We start from the raw sequence: 19,245 nt of genomic DNA on the forward strand, positions 1-19,245 counted from the left end.
TCTATACTTTTTACTCCAGCCAAAAACATTTTCATGTATTCAGTTTATATGACATATCACTAAAAGGCAACATTCATACTTTACTGCCCATTTAAATGTTTACAGGAAAGTAAATCCTACCAATAAAATATGTAACTTTCCCCAATCATTTTATATATATATATTTACTGCTAATCCTTGTTTTATTTGCACTGGTTATGTCCATCTGACCCATAGCTGATAAGAGCTCTACCTTCACCTATAAACACAATGTATACAGAGACAGTGAACACAGTCTGTGTGCTCTTGCATACATATAAACATCTCAGGCAGTGCGATGTCTCTTTTTGTGTATATGTATACACACACATTTTACACACTCTGAAGACAGGGCTGGCCTATTCAGATGAGCCAATGATAACAGAGGACAGGTGATAAACAGCCAATGGTAGGGCTTCTCGTGACTTTCACCTGCTGTATAAGAACAGTCTTGTCCTGGGAGTATTCTGGTCTCAGGATCTCTGATGTTTGGCTGGCTCATAATTTAAAGTGAACGTTGCTGCATTTTTTATATACATCCAACAGGTCACCATGCTGCTCTGGCATAGCCAACCTGAACATTTCTGGCCTTCTCCTGCTGAACATTATCAGAGCCCACCTAATGCTTTCTACAGGTAAGACTGGGCAATAAAATATAGAAGCAGCTATAAATAATAAGTAACAAATCGTAATCATTTAATGATATTTTTGCTATAAACATATGCTCAGCAGTCTAAATGAGAAAGTGGATTCTGAGATCTACCATTTTTTTTTCATTCCTAGCTTTTTATTTCTTGTGTTATTGGACAACGTTTGCTGAAAAGCATGGTTTCCTTTCCTTGTGGAAAAGTGAATATTTTGAGTATTTTTTAGCATTCTGTAGCTGGTGCTACACCAGGAATTTTTCACGCTGTGACTCCTACAATTGGATTAGTTGTATCACTAGTAAAACCAGTTTGTTTGGTATATTACTGTGATGTTAGACTTAGGTGTATGTACAGGCATTTTTTTTATATAAAGTAGGGAATGGCAATATATATTATTTTACATAAAAAACATTTTTTTTTTTTTTTGAAAAGTGATGGGAAATCTTTACTGCAGACAAATGTTCCAGTGACAAATCTTCAACTCTTTTAGATGTGAATTTCCCTGACTGGGAGGGAATTTTTTTGTTACTTTTTATGCTGTTTTGTATAATATCACAGGATACTAGTATATGAATAGGACATGACATGTCCCAGTGTAACCAGTTGCATTCTCTTATCTTTATGTATTGTTGAGCACAAGTGAACCTTGTATCTGATATTTCAAATTTGGCATATTTCCATGAAATCTCACAGTGCTAGCTGTTGCTGAATGTCTTTGTTTAGTGAATGTCAGATTATTTTCTTATTTTTTTATTCTACACCAATGAACTGTAATCTTTAAGCTTTTGTATCTCTGCCCTATATAATATTAGATTGTAAGCTCTTACACCTACTGTATACTCCCATATACACTAATAAAGTGTATGCTTTTCTAACCTCTGTTTTATTCCCCTGTACACTTCCCTATATTATGACAGAATATAAACTCTTTCACCTTCTGTTTCCTCTCATTTACCACATTAGGCTGTACGCTACTTCACCTTATGTATCATCTTTCATTTACCATGACAATACTCTTCTGTATTCTTCCTTTATATTTAATATATTCAAGCTAGAGGTTTGAATCTCGGCCAGGGCACTATCTGCATTGCATGTTCTCCCCGGGTTTGTGTGGGTTTCCTCTGGGTACTCTGGTTTCCTCCCACATCCCAAAAACATGCAGTTAGGTTAATTGGCTTCCCCCCATATTGACCTTAGACTGTATTAAGACATATGACTATGGTAGGGACTTTAGATTGGGAGCCCCTTTGAGATACAGGTAGTGACATGACTATGGACTTTGTACAGCGCTGTGTAATATGTTGGCACCATATAAATACTGGGTAATACTAGTAATAATTTAGCTGTTTTTCCCTTATACTATATTAAATTTCAAGCTTTTGCACTTTCTGTATCCTCCCCTATCCTGTAATATATTGCACAGCGGCTTCACCATGCTTCTCCAACTCTTCCAGGCCTATTCTGTATACTCACATTTAAACTTTACTTAACAATGTTCATTCTTTATTAGCGCTCTGGTTTGTTTTCTCTTGCACGACCTCTCCTTGTAAATCCTCAGTCAGCTGCTGCACACCACCCATGTGTCTATGGCCATTGGGTCACTGCAGTTTCCACATTTCTCCTTAAGCTTTGTTTCACAGCTCTCTGCTTTAACTCACATGTATTTTTCATTGAAATGAAGGAAAACACGTTGATGTTGACACACATTGACATGCATTTTCAAACTTATTGCCATACTTTTTATGTGGGTAGCCATGCATATTAGCTGATTTCAATCATACAAGATGTTAAAGAATAGGTGTTGCTGACCTTCAGGAAAAAATAAAAATTTGATAGTTTTGATGTTAGACTTGCAGAATGATATGAGGAGAATGTGTTATGAAGGAATTTGGGTGTCAAATGCTTGCGCTGAATAGACAGATGGTGACGTGGAAGGAGAAAATATAGGGTATATTTTTGGGTCCCAGAGAGGGACAAAGTTTTGACTGGTTTTTGCCTTTAAAATTGAACTCTAAGCAGATATAAAGGACACAAATATGCGGCTCAGTATTCATTAGTACATTATTAAAATTAATTTTTTTTACATGTTGTATAAGTATGTGAATTTGGCCTCGTGATAACACCTACATATTATGTGTGAAGGGATACGGCAGCACAAATTAATCATTTCATGTGCTGACAAGAAGCATGAGGACAGGAAAAGAAGAAAAGAAAGCAGCGTGACACATGTGCTGCTTCTCTTTCACTATGTATTCACAGAAGGGGACAGGTCAACCTGGACAGTAGTTGCATGAAATGCCAGTTGCATTTTTCTTGGATGTGTAGTCCTATCTATATATAAATATAAGACCACAAAACACAAACTGATATTTTACTTTTTGGAAAGTACTGGAGAATTAAACCACTGACACTTTATTTTACATTTAGGATACTAATATTATCATAATATATTAAGATATGTATGCTTGGGTTCACAGTTCTGAACATTTGCTTTGGTCATTATGAAGTTATCCCACCCTCTCTGCTGGATTTTTAGGTAATTTTATATTGAGCAAGCATTAGCAAGTCAGAAATAGTAAAATTGGAGAAATGGAGAAATGGAGTAATAAAGACTTATCATAATTCAGGGGTTGAATGGGACTCTATTTATACGGGTTTATCTAGGTTTTATGTTCTTCTAGTTTCTATTATATAATCCTCTTCAAATGCATTGTAATGTTAAATTTCACCATCATCCATACTCATTGTTGATGTGTTATTTTGCTTACAGAGAGTCGATTTCATTGCCATTCCTAAAGCAGGAGGACCAGCCAATAGCCACCCCACTGTGCCCTGCTTTCCAATGTGTTCTTTGTGCATCCAGTTCCCCTGCTGTGAAGATACACGAGGAGTCACTCACCTACCTCAACCAAGGTAACCCATCTGTTCCACATTTAGCCAGTATACAATTAGTAGATCATTGGCCTATAATACTTAGGAAAAGCTAACACTGTAATAGGAATGCCTCGCGCTACCATCAATGTGCAGAATATAAAGGTTGCATTTACCAAAATGTGGTTTGATATTATAGAGCTTGCATACTGTGCCCCAAATTATTATTATTATTACTATTAATATTATTATTAACTGTTTATTATTAATAAACAGTGTTTATATAGGGCCAAAATCCCTTAAAAATAAATACTCTGTTGGTGGTGACATTTTTGCTTGATTTTTACATATTGGGTTCATATAATTAAATGGGTTTTTATTGCATTTTATTTTAATCAATCTGCTTTTCTTCAAGCATGTAGTCACTTGCAAGGAAAGGTTCATGTTTGCTAAATCCCCCCGAACACTATTGGCTGTGAATTCAAGTGGAAACATTGCTTTTGTTGTGAATCAACTCTAAAACTGGTTGAAAAAAGCACAGCAGAACCTTGGTAATACATAAATAATTCACATGCCTCAATGCAATCATAAATCCCAAAAATAAGGGTCTTATTCTTTATTTTAGGAGTGACTGCAGTCATGCAGATCTTTCCCATATGTGTTTCCGTATACTGTCCCCTTCATCACTTCTCCTTGGTAAACTATACAGCAACCTCTTTGTATGAGATTGTCAACATAGTAATAAACTACCATAGGGGAAAATCTGCGCACACCAATAGTAGAGTTCATAGCAGTATGTTAAACCTCTTTTATGAATGTTGTCAACTGAAATTTAACAACTCACCACTTGTTTTGAAGTTTTGCCAATATGATTTCCATTTTACAATTCCCTTGTAAACTTTGTTACTTTCAAATGATAAGAATTTTTCTTTTTCATTTTTTTGTCCAATGCCCTTTTTTTTGTTCATGGCTTTTAAAACTTATTAGTGAGTCCGATAACTTTTATCTTACATATTGCTTGCAGAAATATACTTTGCATTATATTTCTGTATAATATACTCAAACCATTTCTGCTGCTTCTTCTATTCTAGGTAATTTTAATGACATTATTTCCTCCCAGTCTTAGTTTCGGAAAGCAACCCTCAGCACTTGAACTTTGGCTCGCTTTAAAGTGTTTTCATCTTTCCAGAATGTGATTGTTGTCTATAACTTAAATACCAAATGAATTGGCTCAGCGTTGTTTGAGATCAGATGTGCCATAAAATTTTCTTTGGAACAAGTTTATAAATGTGCACATTTTTATGTCCCAGCAGTGCCATCACATCTGTCAGTTTCATGGTTATTAAAATCTCATGGCAAGTCCTATAGAAATCCTTCTGTGAGAAATTGAGGACGTGATTTCACACAGATGGTAGCACCCATTTATCACCTTTCACTAAAGTTAAGAAAAAGCAATGTAACAACTACACAATGACAAATAGGTTCCTTTTCACACTATTGCAGTGTGGTAATGCTTGGGTTACCACAGACTACAGAGGAGTAGATTACTTGCAAATAAGTAATGTTGTTTATTCTAAATGCCACCCGATGCAACTTTCTGAAAAATGTGCATAGCAGGGCACTGACATACACAAGACATTTTGTATATGTGTTATGAAGCACATTCACAAGAATGGACTGCCTTAAGGCACTGCACACCATGTTATATAATTAGATATTTAAAATATCTCCAACACACCCTTAAATCATTTAAAGGAATTCTTTTTCTCCTATATATGAAATATTACAAAGATGTTTTTATTAAATCAAATTCCAAAAATACTAAAAAACCCAAAACAAAAACAAACATGTTTAGATTAAAAAAAAAATGCCACTGCAGGCTATGCTTCATTTATTTTATTGTAAATATGTTTATTTTTGTTTTTGAGTATTTTTAGAATTTTATTTTATAAACACATCTTTGTATGTACTGTTCATGTTCAAATGACAACTTATATGTTTGCATTAAAAAAGAAAAAACACAATAGCCATATATTATTGGCTGGTTTGACTGAGTTTGTTACTGTATATTTTGTTAATTGCCTAATGCATTTCAAGAGCACCAACTTTTTAAACTTTTCTGTTCTAGTGCTTATAAGTTTTGTTTGGTCCCCTTATTGCATATAACCCTGCTAACTAAATCTCCCATAAGCCCCAAACCATTGGAATGCTATAGATGTATACTATTTTTTGGTATTCTAGAACTGAACACGTCTTCATTAATAAATTGCATAATGCAAAGGACGTTTTCATGTATTAGTACAAAGCACCACTTAGTTACAGTGTTGGAGTCACTTTCAAAGATTGTGATTTCCATTTATTTATGTAAAACAGTAAAAAGTAATTCATCTTCATATTTGGGATTTGCAGTTATGTCTGCTAACCCTAAAATCAAAAAGGAAGAAGTTAGAAAAGATAAAATATCTTTTTACCTCTTACAAGTAGCGATTCATGTCTTCTGTGTGCTTACAGTAATTGTCAGTATATTTTCTTATCCTGTATGTATGGGCTATGCACAGTACCATTTCTCATCTATACACTGGACATAATTCTTAGTATACAGTATGTTATGTCTGCATTGACACTGGCATGCTACCAGCTTTGGTTAGGTGCCTGCTGCTGTATAGTGCGGTAACGTTCATGATTATTCTGGTGTTCCCACACCCACAGGTCCTTAAACAAGTTAGCTACACTTAATTTTTGCTGCAATATGCTCACTTTTTAATTAATTGATTCCATTCTCCCACATTGACATTCCCATGAAAGGTTGATGTTCAAAAAACCATACAGACCCGTGGTGATTTCCTAATAAAAAAAACCTGCTCCAACTCCTTACTTGGTTTATTGTGAGACTAAATAGGGAATTCTCTACCCCATCACAGTGTGTTGGAATCATAACCTTCCAAAAACACAGCATGAAGAATTTCCCGCAGTTTATACGCATTGAACATCTGGTCCCAGTATAATTTTATCTTTGTAATAGGCTGATTTGTTTGTGTGCAATAATGTGTCGTTCTTTTTTACTGTTTTGATTGCTATAATTATATAGTGTATTTCATTGATTGATCTTACAGAAGAAAGTATTAGGACTGACTTTTTAACAGAACTGGAAGTTTATATATAAGGCACAGAACCATTTTTAAGGTGCAAAATGGGCAATTGACTTAAGTTTAAGAAGACTGGGCTTCCTCCACTGTCCTGTAAAGATTGGTATTTACATTGTCAAGGCTCATATCTAAACCCACTGTTAAAGAAAAGATAAATCCAAGACAAATCTTGAAACAAAAAGTTGTTTTATACTTGATTAGATCAATAATGGCCTATGACATCTTGGATAAAGCAGATAAAGTGAATGGTTCATATCTGACCTGGAAACGTTCAAATTTGAATGATCTTTTATCATTTATTAAAACACATTTGGCAATTGTAAAATAAGAAGGCAGCACTGTAGAACAGATATACGCAGACATAATGTCTTAAGATCTAAACTTTGTGTCCTGTACAGTTCCACACAGTCCTTAAATTAATTTTCCTCTATTCTGCAACCTATTCTTCTTCTATCCTGATCAAGGGAACATTATTTTGGGACATGCCTAAGAGCAACCTCGATGGAACACATCTTAGCAAAACTGACATTTGTATGTGTCATTTTCTGGTGCAGGTCAGTCCTATGAAATTCGGATGTTAAGTAACTGGAAGGGAGCTGCTGAACTGCCTGAAGGTCGTCGCCTGCTTAAGGTAAGTTTATCTACAGAGGACTTTATTACCAGTCTTTTCATGTGGTTGCTGCATTGTTTTCATTTTATTTTTTAGGCAAGTAAGAAAAACTATATGTTAATCTTTTATGAAATTAAGTTTTCGTTACTTTCTGTGCACCATCTAAGAACACAAAAAGTGTTATTAGTGTTCTAAGTTCTTTTCTGCACTACACACCCCTTCTTTTTATTATAGATGAGAGGGGGGATTGTAGTCTAAATCAGAGGAAAGCCAAGATTGACAATGCTGCTTATCCATAGATGGAGAAGTGAGTGAGTGGATGTTGTCACCCTGAGACAGGAAGTGATGTACAGAAGTAATATTTTAAAGACATTTGCCCTTTGGCTGGCCTCCCTATCCTGATATTATTACTCAGTGAACCACTGACCTGTAACAGGTTTACGGAATGGTAATTTAGAATTTACAGGCTTTACTGGCTTCTAGCTTTCTCCAGGTCAAAAACATAGTAGTCGTCTAGCCAGAGTCAGGTTGGCCATGTAGCTGGGTGCAAAATAAGCACTGGTAATTTTAATAAATCTTGCTCCAGGTTGACAATCGAAATCCAGCCATCGATAATCCGCATCCTTCAGTTTCCAAGCATGAATTTCGGATCAGATTTACAATACAGTGACTGCAGTACACTGTTTGGTCACTAATGTTTTCATGGTACTGTTCTGCAGAAACAGCTGTTAGGTCTTGCTTGCTAAACTAAATATATGTAGAGACGTCCCTGCTGCCTACTCCCTGGAACTGATGTCCAGATGTCCGTGGTGCTGCAAGAGGAAGGCTGCCTGTGTGTGGAGGTAAGTATAAAAAAATCAAGAATTTTCAAAAATCCAACAGTCCTCAGGTCCTGAGGTTGCCGGATTTTTGAATGTCAACCTGTACCAAATTCACTTTAAGTTGCATCAAAATGTAATTTTTATAACATGTACTGATTATAAGTTACATTCTTTATAGAGTGTAGTCCGGGTAGTTTTCCATGATCGACGTCTACAGTACAGTGAGAGACAACAGCTGGAGAGCTGGCAGATGAGCCACCCTGGGGACAGAATTCTTGACCTAGGTAGGCTAACACTTTCCTCAAACACTCATTTTTCACTAGTGTACTTTACTGTGCTTTGAAACTCTGTGAACCCAAGGTGAAACCTATGTGAGTCTATGGGGGTGAATCTTACTGATGGGCACCGCCTTGAGGGACCTTGACCAATAAAAAAAAAAAGTTTAGAAAAAAACATACCTGGTAAATGTTCAGCTTCCTCTTCACTCCTTTTCTCTTATACAAAATCTGTCTTACAGCCTTTAGTTAAATTTCATTTTAACAATATTCCTAATTATGGCATACCCTTTATTGCAGATGTTCCACTTTCTGTGGGTGTTATAGACCCTGTTGCACATCCCAGCACTTTGAATACCATTGAATTCATGTGGGATCCCAATAAGAGAACATCTGTTTTCATACAGGTAAGTAAAGATTACAAAATAGGTATGAAAATGATTTTCATGAAATATAATGATGTGAGACAAAGCCATGTGTCCTTTTTTTCAGGTTAATTGTATCAGTACGGAATTTACCCAGAGGAAGAATGGAGGAGAGAAGGGTGCACCATTCCGGGTTCAGGTGGACACATACAAGCCAGACTCTCATGGAAGTTTTACAGAACATCTCTACTCCTGTAGTTGTCAAGTCAAAGTGTTCAAGGTACTTATATACAGCACTTTTCAAGCGCACTAGTAAAAGTTATTTAGAAGTAAAAAGTGATATTGGAATTTGTCAATGAAACGGTATTTCCACCATTCATACTTTGTCCTTTGTTTAGCCTAAAGGAGCTGATCGCAAGCAGAAAACTGATCGTGAGAAGGTGGAGAAACGCTCAAATCTAGAAAGGGAGAAGTACCAGCCAGCATGTGAAAATACTGTCCTGACTGAGGTACCAATTTTTCCCAGAATCTTGTTTTTACATAGGAAAAATTTTAATGGTCATTATGCATTCTTACACTTTGTACAATGCTCATTTCAAACTTTGGGGTTAAGATCCATCCAATTTTTGTTTTTCTGAATAAAATCAATGTCAGCAGCAGGGACAAAGACCACAATGAAATCCAATAGTCTTTTCCTCTACCTACTCCAAAGCTGGAAGTTTTCTGGAATTCCACTTTATATAGCATTTTCAAGTTTATAATAAGGATAAGATCACAAATAGTTTATAATATATAAAATGGGATTTTTAAAATTGCTGAAATTTTATCAACATTTTTCATTTTGGTAAAATGTGTTGAGGTTAATGGGAGGATGATGCAAAATAAGTCTGTCAATTCTATTAACAGATCAGACTGTTAATAACAATTTGTAATACTACCTAGTAGTGGTGATGTAGTGCAATTATATAAAATCATGAGCTTTTGCCATCCATTTGATTTTACCCAGAGCTTAGTTTTCAATACAACAAAAAAAAAGAAAATGACACAGTACAAGAAACAGCAATCTTCTTTCTTTGCTCTGACCACTAAAATGGTTTAATGTTGCCTTTAGAAGTGTTGCTTTGAACTGGGTTGCCTATAGTGTAAAAATCAATGTTTATTAGTTTTTAATCAAAGGTTATAATTACTGGTGACTTGATGAGTTTTTGAACAATTATCCCAGATGTTTAGTAATTCTTCATTTGCAATATTATATTATTTTCAGTGCACACCTTGGCCAGACAGTGAAGTACCACGAACTCCTGTCAGCATCCCCAATCTGTGCTCATCACGAATCTACAAGGTACCCTCCCTCGAGAGGTAAGTGGCATTGTTTTTTTTTTACATACCGGCTTCTCCACATAGTGTCATGAAGGGCATAGTTTATTGTCCTGGAAAAAATGTAACCTCTATATTGAGGCAGTGGCAGCATGTCCATAGGTTTGTATAAATACATTTCTGATATGTCACAGTTTATAGCTGCTGATTATTTGTACAGAAGCAGGCTTTTTTTGTAAGAAATTTGTACCCCAAACTGCATGTAAGTCAGGCAAAGGAAGTGTCAGGTGTCATATATATCTCCCATATCAACCTAATGAGCAATGCTTCTTTAATTTTTTTTTTTTGGGCACTTTATTAGAAGGTAATATAGCAACATTTCAGAGATTAAAGTAGCAAAATCAAAGATTTTTAAGTGGGAAAAAACATTTAGATAGTTTTTGGATATCCAACATCCAAGTTAATCCTTTGCTAAGGCTTTGTAGCTCTGTGCCACAGTGCATTTAGAAATTTTGGTATATGATTTTATCACAATATATCTACAGGCAGTCACCCATCTACGATGTATCTCATAAACTTGTGTCTTGTTTTCTGCAAACAGAATCTGCACATCACCAGTATGTACATCAGACAGTTCCACAGAATGTGCCGGAGAGGTGAGAGACTGAATTCAAGATTAGTAAATGTGATATGTAAATTAGTAATTAGTAAAAATGATGACACATTGGTAGGAATGACCAACTTGTTTTATAAATAAAGGGCCTTAAAGTATCATGGTTGAATAGACCTAAACTTTCTCCAAATATACTTGGTACGCATGTGTCATGGTCATTGTGCCTACAAACATTCCAGATGAAACAACAAGGACAAGTGCTCTTGTAGTGTGTTTATTCCTGCCACCAAAGAGCTTTTGTTATGCCTGACACTTATCTAAAACACTGCAGTTTCTATATCTGTACTCTGTGGCCCACCTGGTTCTGCACCCAAAATGTTTCATGCTTTTCCTGCACTTCAGTAATCTTGTTTCAACTGATGTGTTAAGGTGCGTACACACTTCCAATTTTTATCGTTCCAATCGAACGACGAACGATCGATTGGGCAAAAAATCGTTCATAAAAAAGTAACCAACGACGCCGACGAACGAGGAAAATCGTTGGAAACGAACGACCGGACCGGCGGATCGGATTGGGCGACGATCGTTGAACATCGTTCGTGTGTACTGTCGTTCGTTGATCGTCCATGGTCAGAGCATGCGTGAGGAACGAACGTCCGTTCACTTTCCTGTCGTGCACATAGTTCCTCTATCGCTTAAACGATCGTATCTATTGTGTGTACAATATCTACGAACGATCGTGTCGTTACCTCTCTGTGCAGGATCGGTGCTATACGATCGTTCATATATATCGTGCAGGAACGTTCGTCGTTCGTTTTCCGACGATAATAATTGGAAGTGTGTCCGTAGCTTTAGTGTGTTTCTGTGATACAACATCCCGACATACAATCAACATATTATGGTTCTTTGTCCTTATGTATGCTGGTGTCAGGCAGTTCTAAGATCTCTGCTTATGGCCATCTATAAGTTCACTTTACACTATGAGTTCACTTGATTTTATTCTTGGAGGTTCCATGGCCTTACTGTGTTTTATCCGCCTACAGGGCCTTAGTCCTTCTGCATCTATCAGTGAAACCCAGCAATGGCTCTTGAAAAACCGATTCTCCAATTACTGTCGAACATTTTCTAACTTCACAGGTATGTTAATGTAGTTGCTTTTACTGGATTTGTTACTTTTTGACTATAGGTGTCTAATTTTCTTTTGGGTACTCTAAGCACTACATATCATGCCAGAAAGAGTAAACCTAGCTGTACCAATTTTCTGGATTAGGTCAAGCTGAAATTATTTAAAAAAATCATTTGCATAATTCTGTAAAGGTGTAATTGGTCAGTGATTATAACAGTCCAGATTTAAGTACACTGGATATACTGGATCATACACAAAAAATCAGATCCATCTTTTTGGACTTTGTTCATCTACTGTTCTGTTTACTAAGTCCAGGTTCTCGATTTCCTAAAAGATATTTGCACAAACAGGTTTGAGAATAAACAAAATGTAGTATGTTTTAAACTGATGGCGTTTGGAAACTAGATGGATGGAACCATCCACAATTTCCCCTGTCATGAGAATGTAATTAATATTGCGGGTGGCCATTAGAAATGTGCATATGTTACCTTAGAGATCAGGAACCTGTAACTATAATTCCCAACCATGTGGTAAACATGGCAGCGATGATTAGCTGTCCAATCACCCTAGCTATTAAAGAACATTAGGTGTTAAAAATTTAAATACATTTTGTTTTTTTATTCCCGGTGTAATTATTTTGGTAGGGAAATTGGTCATAAAGCGTTCAAATTAACTGACTTACACCACTACTGATAAACTTGATCTGCACTAGAACATTACTAAATAACTTTTCTTAAGTCCCAGTCTAATTAAACTTACTTTGGGAGTTTAAATGTTATTGGTGATATGGAAAGTTACAGATCACAAGCCTTAGGAGCTGCCCTCCAATGTTTTCTGGATAAAATTGTTAACTTATCTTTGGAAATTGTTTTTTAATAACAATGTTGGTAACTTTATCACTAGGGGCAGATCTCTTGAAGTTATCCCGCAGAGACCTCACTCAGATATGTGGAGTAGCTGATGGCATCCGTCTTTCCCATGCACTGACAGCAAGGTGAGTTCAACAGGATCTATGCAAGACTGAAGACCGTGTAAAGCAATCCTGACATTCAAGAAAACTTATACTAGGAGAAAATTATAGACATCTAACTTATTTCTAAAATTGCTGCTTGCCTGTCTGCCATTGGCTTTAACACTTTCTGCCACTATAGCTTAGAACACGTATGCAGTAAGGCAAGAAATATAGGTTTGCATATACTGAGAAAACAATGCATAGAAAGGTCTCAGTTACAGAAACTCTTGTATGGCAAAATCAGAAAACTTCAGTTGACTCCACGTGCAGACTAACAGGAACCATATTTATTTTAAAAAGTCAATACAAAAAAATATTTCCAATAATAAAGAAGAAAAAAGAGAATCTTGTTATGTGAGGAAAAATACACTGACACTTGTCTTTTGACATTATACTTCTGTGATCTGTCTATTTGCTTCTGGTCAGTATTAAAGCTGGTGGGTCAAGTAGCACAAGCAGGAGTTGTTTGGAAATGGTAGACTTCATATTTCTCTCAGTAGAGGTCCACTATGAGGAAGATTTTTTCATTAGCAAAATGGCATTTGCAGTAACTGTAAGCAGTGTTCATTATCATCTTGTACTTTGCATTTCTCTATAAGGAAACTCCAAATATCGGACATCTGCTGTTGTTTTTTACCAACAGGTCTGTGCGGCCTCGTCTAACATTATATATCAGTACAGAATCTCTGGATCAGAAACAAGCTGAGACTGTTTCAAGTGGGACAGGTAGGTCTAGCATAGAAAATGACAAGCTCCCCACATGTGTGGGCAAATTTAAGGCAAATCTAAATATTTTCAATCTACGTAAATATATCAGAGCAAAAGACCATTTTCCCAGTGTGATAAACGGTAATGTGTTATTCATTTTATGTAAGCACCCCAAAGCACCTGTGTTTCAATCCAAACCCCAAAGATACTGCAGATAAGATGTTAGAATAATAGTAGCGCATTAGGCAGCCCATTCAAACAATGGGCTTATTGTGGTATTTTAACACAAAAAATTTTAGGCTAAGTTTCCACTATTAGAAAACATGTTGCTGTGTGTAATACTGCAGTGCACAGCTACCTGCATGGCTCTCAATTGGCATGCTAACTTCATTTATCAGCTGTGTTCTTGAAAAAGTGTCCAAACATACCACAAAATGTATTGACGATGCAGTTCTAATTTTGAACCTAAAAATACACCTTTGGAACATCAGTACCTTGCAATTCAAGGAATCACAATTTATTAACTTTTTAACTGCATCTTAGGCCCCAGATGTGGATACTATAAAAATAACTTTGCACTAAAGCACATGTTTTAAATCAATCATTTCAAGCTTTAAAAAGCATTCTTAACACTAAATATTATATATATTTGGCAATATTTTAAAACAACCAATTAATTTGTTAGTGACTCCAAACCTTTGATCGTCAGTGCCTACATTTTTAGAAATATATATATAAAGAAATATATATATTAAATAATCTATAAAACAGGAAGTAAGAGTTGATTTTTTGCAGACAATGCTGTTTGGCTATAACTCTGGTTTTTATGATTTATTGATGTAGTTTCTAGACATTGCAGTATATTCCATAAACGCAGCAGAGTTGGAGCTACCATTTACCTGCTATGCCAAACACTATAGTTTATGTCACACTGTAAACCTAAAGAACATTGGTAATAGGTTGGTAAATAGGAACAGGGATTTTTTAACAAAAGGGGCCTGGGCAGGGACCTTAATAGCAGGATCTCTAGGTATTATTTTAATAAAAGCTGCAGATTTCAAATATTTAAATATTTGTGATAAATTTACTTACTACTAGACAGATCATACAATTCCCTGTTAAACCAAGATAGTTCAAATATAGCTTGGGAAAATACATTTGTAAAAAAGTTTTTCTGGGTGTAACACCTATTTATTCTTTACCTCTGACAGCACTGTATCAGGAGATCTATCTGGAAAATGCAACTGCAGCAGAGTTAACCAATAAGCTGGCTGACCTTTTCAGTGTGCCTGCAAATCACATACTGCAAATCTCCAGAACGGGCCCTCAAGGAATCTATGTTTTGCTCAGTGACACAGTAAGTAATTGCTGTCATTTATAAGTATATATTTTAAACAAAAACATATGACCGTGGATCAGGCTAGCATAGTACAAGATAGTTGTAGTGAAGGGGTGGAGGCACTGATAGAGAGTGGTAGAAGCCCCTTGTGACCTTTAAAGGTACCACATCCAAAAGTGCAAGTGGCGATCAGAGTATTTAAAAACAAAACACCACTGATCCCCATTGTAGCCTAGGGCTTTCATCACTTTTAGACTACACCAGCTTACTTTTAAATGCCATAAATACACTGGCCCATTGGCATGCATAGGCATTTTAAATATGGACATTGAAACTATAACTTGTGATCAGGATGATAGCCAGAGGTTGGACTAAGTCGTCACCCTTCAAGTCCAAGTCAAGTCCCAAGTCATTGACTCCAAGTCAAGTCTCAAGTCACCAATAATTCTTTCAAGTCGAGTCAAAAGTCAAGTCACTTCATTTATCCCCATTTGTCCCCATATAGAAACAGAGTTCTGATCCTGTTCTTCAGCACAGGATCACATTCTAAGTCCACTGCTTTCTCCTCTGACAGCTGAAGGGGAAGGAGGAAGGCAATGAGGCTTCTGTAACACTGCCTTCTTCCCCGCATTCCTTGCATTCTAATTTACTAAGTTCAGCTTTCTCCTCTGACAGCTGATCTGAAAGGGATGAGGAGGAAGGCATTGAGGCTTCTGTAACACCGCCTTCCTCCCCAAGTCGAGCAAGTCGAAAGTGAAGTTGCAAGTCGCTGAAGAAAACCCCCGAGTTAAAAGTTGTTCATTAGGTGACTTAAGTCGGACTCGAGTCCAAGTCACGTGCCTCGAGTTCCAAACTCTGCTGATAGCAACTTGATAAATCTGCAAGTAGCCATCTTTTAGCCATCTTTTAAAACCAAGTGGCAATCTACATAAAACATCAATCCAAAAAGTTTAATATTTGTATATAAATTACAGTTTTTCTGGGGCACAAGCTGTCTGTCCCTTTCCCCCACCTTAATGAATGAGCCCCCAGAAGAAAGTTTGTACTTACAATGTAAAATTAAAAATTATTCATCATGTAACTAGCCTCCATCGAAGGAAGTCCTGATCCTAAGTCTTCAGTAATGTATGCTATATCGTGACACTTGAGTACACTGTTGTGTACCTGAGAAATTCTTCCTGTTTTCAACAACTGTCTGTATTAGGTGTCCTAATGTTGTGCAAATGAACATCACCTGTATATCTGTTTTCTCCGCAGATGGTCAAAAATATGCCAGATGAATTCTGCTTTACTGCTTCACTGCAAAAATGTAAGTATTTATTACATGTGGTATGATAGTTATGTGACCAAGGTCTTGTGGTTTGTTTCCCCGTTATAGGGCTCATCAGCCCTAGAGCAATAATTTTGTGCTTACTCCAGCAACCTGAACTAACCAGAACTCATGGTAATTGATTTGGATGCAAAAGACTAAAATCTGGATCCTATGAATTGCTTCTAATGAAGTGACGTTCACCAGTAGGATCCACCTCCTGAAAGCACATTGGTCTTTACCCAGTGAGCACCACACACCCACACATTGATATTTATTCAATCCAGAGTACATTCAATCTCCAGAACATACATATTGTTTGTTCCTTTGTATCCATACCACACCACAAATAATTTCCATTTTCTCCCCCAGAGACTCCTTTTTCTGCTGTTTGTACACTTGTACAGTGTCTATGTCCTTCCTATAGATGTTACTTTTTAAAATCAGAAGCACAGTCTAGAGGTTCAACAATCAAACAAAAGCTCAGTTCAGCACCAGCAGTCTGTCTGTAGAGATTTCTCATTGATCCTCAGTAAGCTTTAGGTCAAAAGTAGACATGTGCACCAGCCAGATCCACGGACCATGTCCCCCGTATGTATCCCAGGCTCAGGGCAGTGGGTGGGTTGTGTCTCTGGAGCCTGTGATGGGAGAGTGGGTGGGTTCTGGCATCTTGACATCATTCTTGGGGACGTTTCTTCCCTTTGAGTGAGACATGGCTCCCCACACATGCCCAGTCTGCAGTCCGTAAATTTAGTGGTCCATGACTTCCAAAAGGTTGGGGACCACTGTGTTAGAATGCCTCTGGTATGCAGATGAGTCTTCAATATTCTTACACACTACGCAGGATTGCTGGTTTTGCATGCATGCAATTGTGTTGAAGAGGCCTCTACCAGCTAAACAGGAGTAAGGAATAAATCAAATAGTTCCAAATACTACATAGCTCAGACCAAATTAGCTAAACTTTTCCTAGAGGGGCAATATGGAAAGATCTGTAACCACTATAAATTTGTTAATTTGCCATCTTTTTTTTGTTTGCACAGTGCAAAATCCTGATGGATACCACTGCATCCTGAAATAACCCTCAAGTGAACTGTCACTTCTGCATTGGATTTAAAGAGATGCTTCTACAAAGCAGACATTGGCCCAAGTGATGGAGTGGAATGGCACGGCAAGCAATACACCTCAAGCAGGTTGCTGAAACGTTCCGGGTCTCTTCTAATCCCTTCCCTGTAATTTATTTAAGGGTGGTCAGATATCTTCTGCTCCATGAAAATTATTATTGGTGCTATTTGGTGGATGGTCCTGCTTTGCAGGCTTAAAGATGACCTGTAACAAACTTTGTCAATTAGAACCAAGCATTTGATGATACAATTTTATTATGTTGAACTCATTAAAGGTAAGGGCGTGTTTGCACTTATCCATGTTTCTGTAACAAAACACATGGAATTTACTGCAAAGTATATTTTTATTTTTTCCTGTGTGGCTGGTTCACATATATTTGCTGCAGTTTAATGTGTTTTTAAATGGGTAACAATAAGAGCCCAATCACATCTACCTGTATGGGTTACCACAAGTGTACATAGGTGTGAAAGGACCTAAAACCCATAGATATGGGCAGCTGAACTGTATCAAATCTTTTCTTATGTAAAAGATTAATTTGACCTGTCAAAACCTGCCTGTTCCTCCTCTAAGGTTCTTTAATGTGAGTGGGGCCTATATCTCCAACAAGGACTTACATTTTTACTTCATGGAAGGGCTACATCACCAGCTCTTCCTACTAATTGTGAAATCTTACAGGGTTTTGGTAACAAATGTTGCCAAAAACAGCCACCCCAGATCTCATGAAGCACAGTCTGGCATGGTCATCAGTCGGTTGGCACAGAAAATGGAGAAAGGTTAAAATAAAGGTCCACCAATGATGTAACATGGAGTATTGGCGGTGTTTCATTTCATTGTGCTGTGAACTAGCCATTGGAATATTGAACTTTTTACATAAAGGCAAGTAAACAAAATGTGTTATGAATGGTACATTTTATTTATGAGGATGTGAGTTCCAAGTGTGTGTATTTATGATTTACCACAAAGTAAAGTTTTGCATATAATTTCAGCTGACTAGATTTTTTTTTGTCATTCATTTGTATCTGAAGGTAACCACATAAAAGTTTTTCATTATCTGTTCAGTTAACTTTACAGCTTTGTGGGAGATTTACTTAAGTGAGACACATTGATCTGCATTGCAGGAAACTGTCTTTGTTTTGTATTTGTGTATATAAATGTTTCTAAAAGTTTTCTAATAAAGGATCAGTACAATTCTGTGTGTGCAGTCATCATGGTCACACAACTAAGGCAGATATCACACTTGTTAACCTCATGTCAATTCATCAGCAACAAGAAGGAATGAAGAAGAATCAACAAGAAGCTACCTTATTGGCTGGTTGAGTGAGCCTGTTGCTAGCAAGGCCATTAATCCTGCAATGGAGTGACCTGTGTAAATGATGAGAATTTTTCTGCACAGCTATTGATGAGTTGTCAGGTAGGTTTATGAATATGAACTGGCTTTGGGAGGTCCAGCTAAACAAAGTAAAAAAGAGGTAATTCAAGTGTTGTGTGCCATGGTCTTCAAGTTATAAATGGAGATGAGCTAATATGAGAAATTCATTTTTTCCCCAAAATTTGGGTGTCTAATGATGCACTTTCAAACTCCCTGAAAAAAGGTATTCTAATCAAAACTGCTGTGGGAGGAGAAATCAGTTGGCATATGTAGGAGTTATTCTATTATTTTAAAGCATTTCATTTTGCTATAAATCAAAGTTAGTATATAGCGTAGTATTGAAACATGACGTTAAAGCCCCTGCCAAGCCAGCAGGTGACTTTTTACACTATATTTAACATTTTATTTATGGAAACCAAATGATCTTTTATTTACATAATCAACAGCAATAAATAACCCAACTCCCAACTGAAAAGAATACTTATGATGAGCTCACTCACATCAGGCCAGATGGAGTCTAGGTAAGCATGAAAGGTATACAAAGGTAAAGAAATGAAAGAAGGAATGAAATGCATAT

The 19,245-nt window shown here is 36.7% G+C and overlaps 1 protein-coding gene across 1 annotated transcript; it reads left to right on the forward strand.

Annotated features, from left to right (window-relative positions):
* Positions 1–511: 511 nt before the first annotated feature.
* On the forward strand, positions 512–18,487 carry LOC140325903 (transcription factor CP2-like protein 1). Its single transcript, XM_072404008.1, has 15 exons — positions 512–653; positions 3,436–3,578; positions 7,237–7,313; positions 8,292–8,397; positions 8,689–8,795; positions 8,881–9,033; positions 9,152–9,262; positions 10,018–10,112; positions 10,672–10,726; positions 11,727–11,820; positions 12,713–12,803; positions 13,465–13,547; positions 14,741–14,886; positions 16,126–16,177; positions 17,218–18,487. Exons 1-15 carry the CDS (start codon positions 571–573, stop codon positions 17,253–17,255), a joined length of 1,434 nt encoding a protein of 477 aa, XP_072260109.1. The 5' UTR covers positions 512–570; the 3' UTR covers positions 17,256–18,487.
* Positions 18,488–19,245: the final 758 nt, after the last annotated feature.

Source organism: Pyxicephalus adspersus, chromosome 3, assembly GCF_032062135.1.
Source record: "Pyxicephalus adspersus chromosome 3, UCB_Pads_2.0, whole genome shotgun sequence".
Classification (NCBI taxonomy): domain Eukaryota; kingdom Metazoa; phylum Chordata; class Amphibia; order Anura; family Pyxicephalidae; genus Pyxicephalus; species Pyxicephalus adspersus.

Bases quoted from the DNA above. Each gene is read 5' to 3' on its own strand.
- LOC140325903 (XM_072404008.1), top strand. From the start codon at position 571: ATGCTGCTCTGGCATAGCCAACCTGAACATTTCTGGCCTTCTCCTGCT. The intron at 11,821-12,712 runs GTATGTTAATGT...CTTTATCACTAG, and splicing joins AACATTTTCTAACTTCACAG to GGGCAGATCTCTTGAAGTTA. The intron at 16,178-17,217 runs GTAAGTATTTAT...TTGTTTGCACAG, and splicing joins TACTGCTTCACTGCAAAAAT to TGCAAAATCCTGATGGATAC.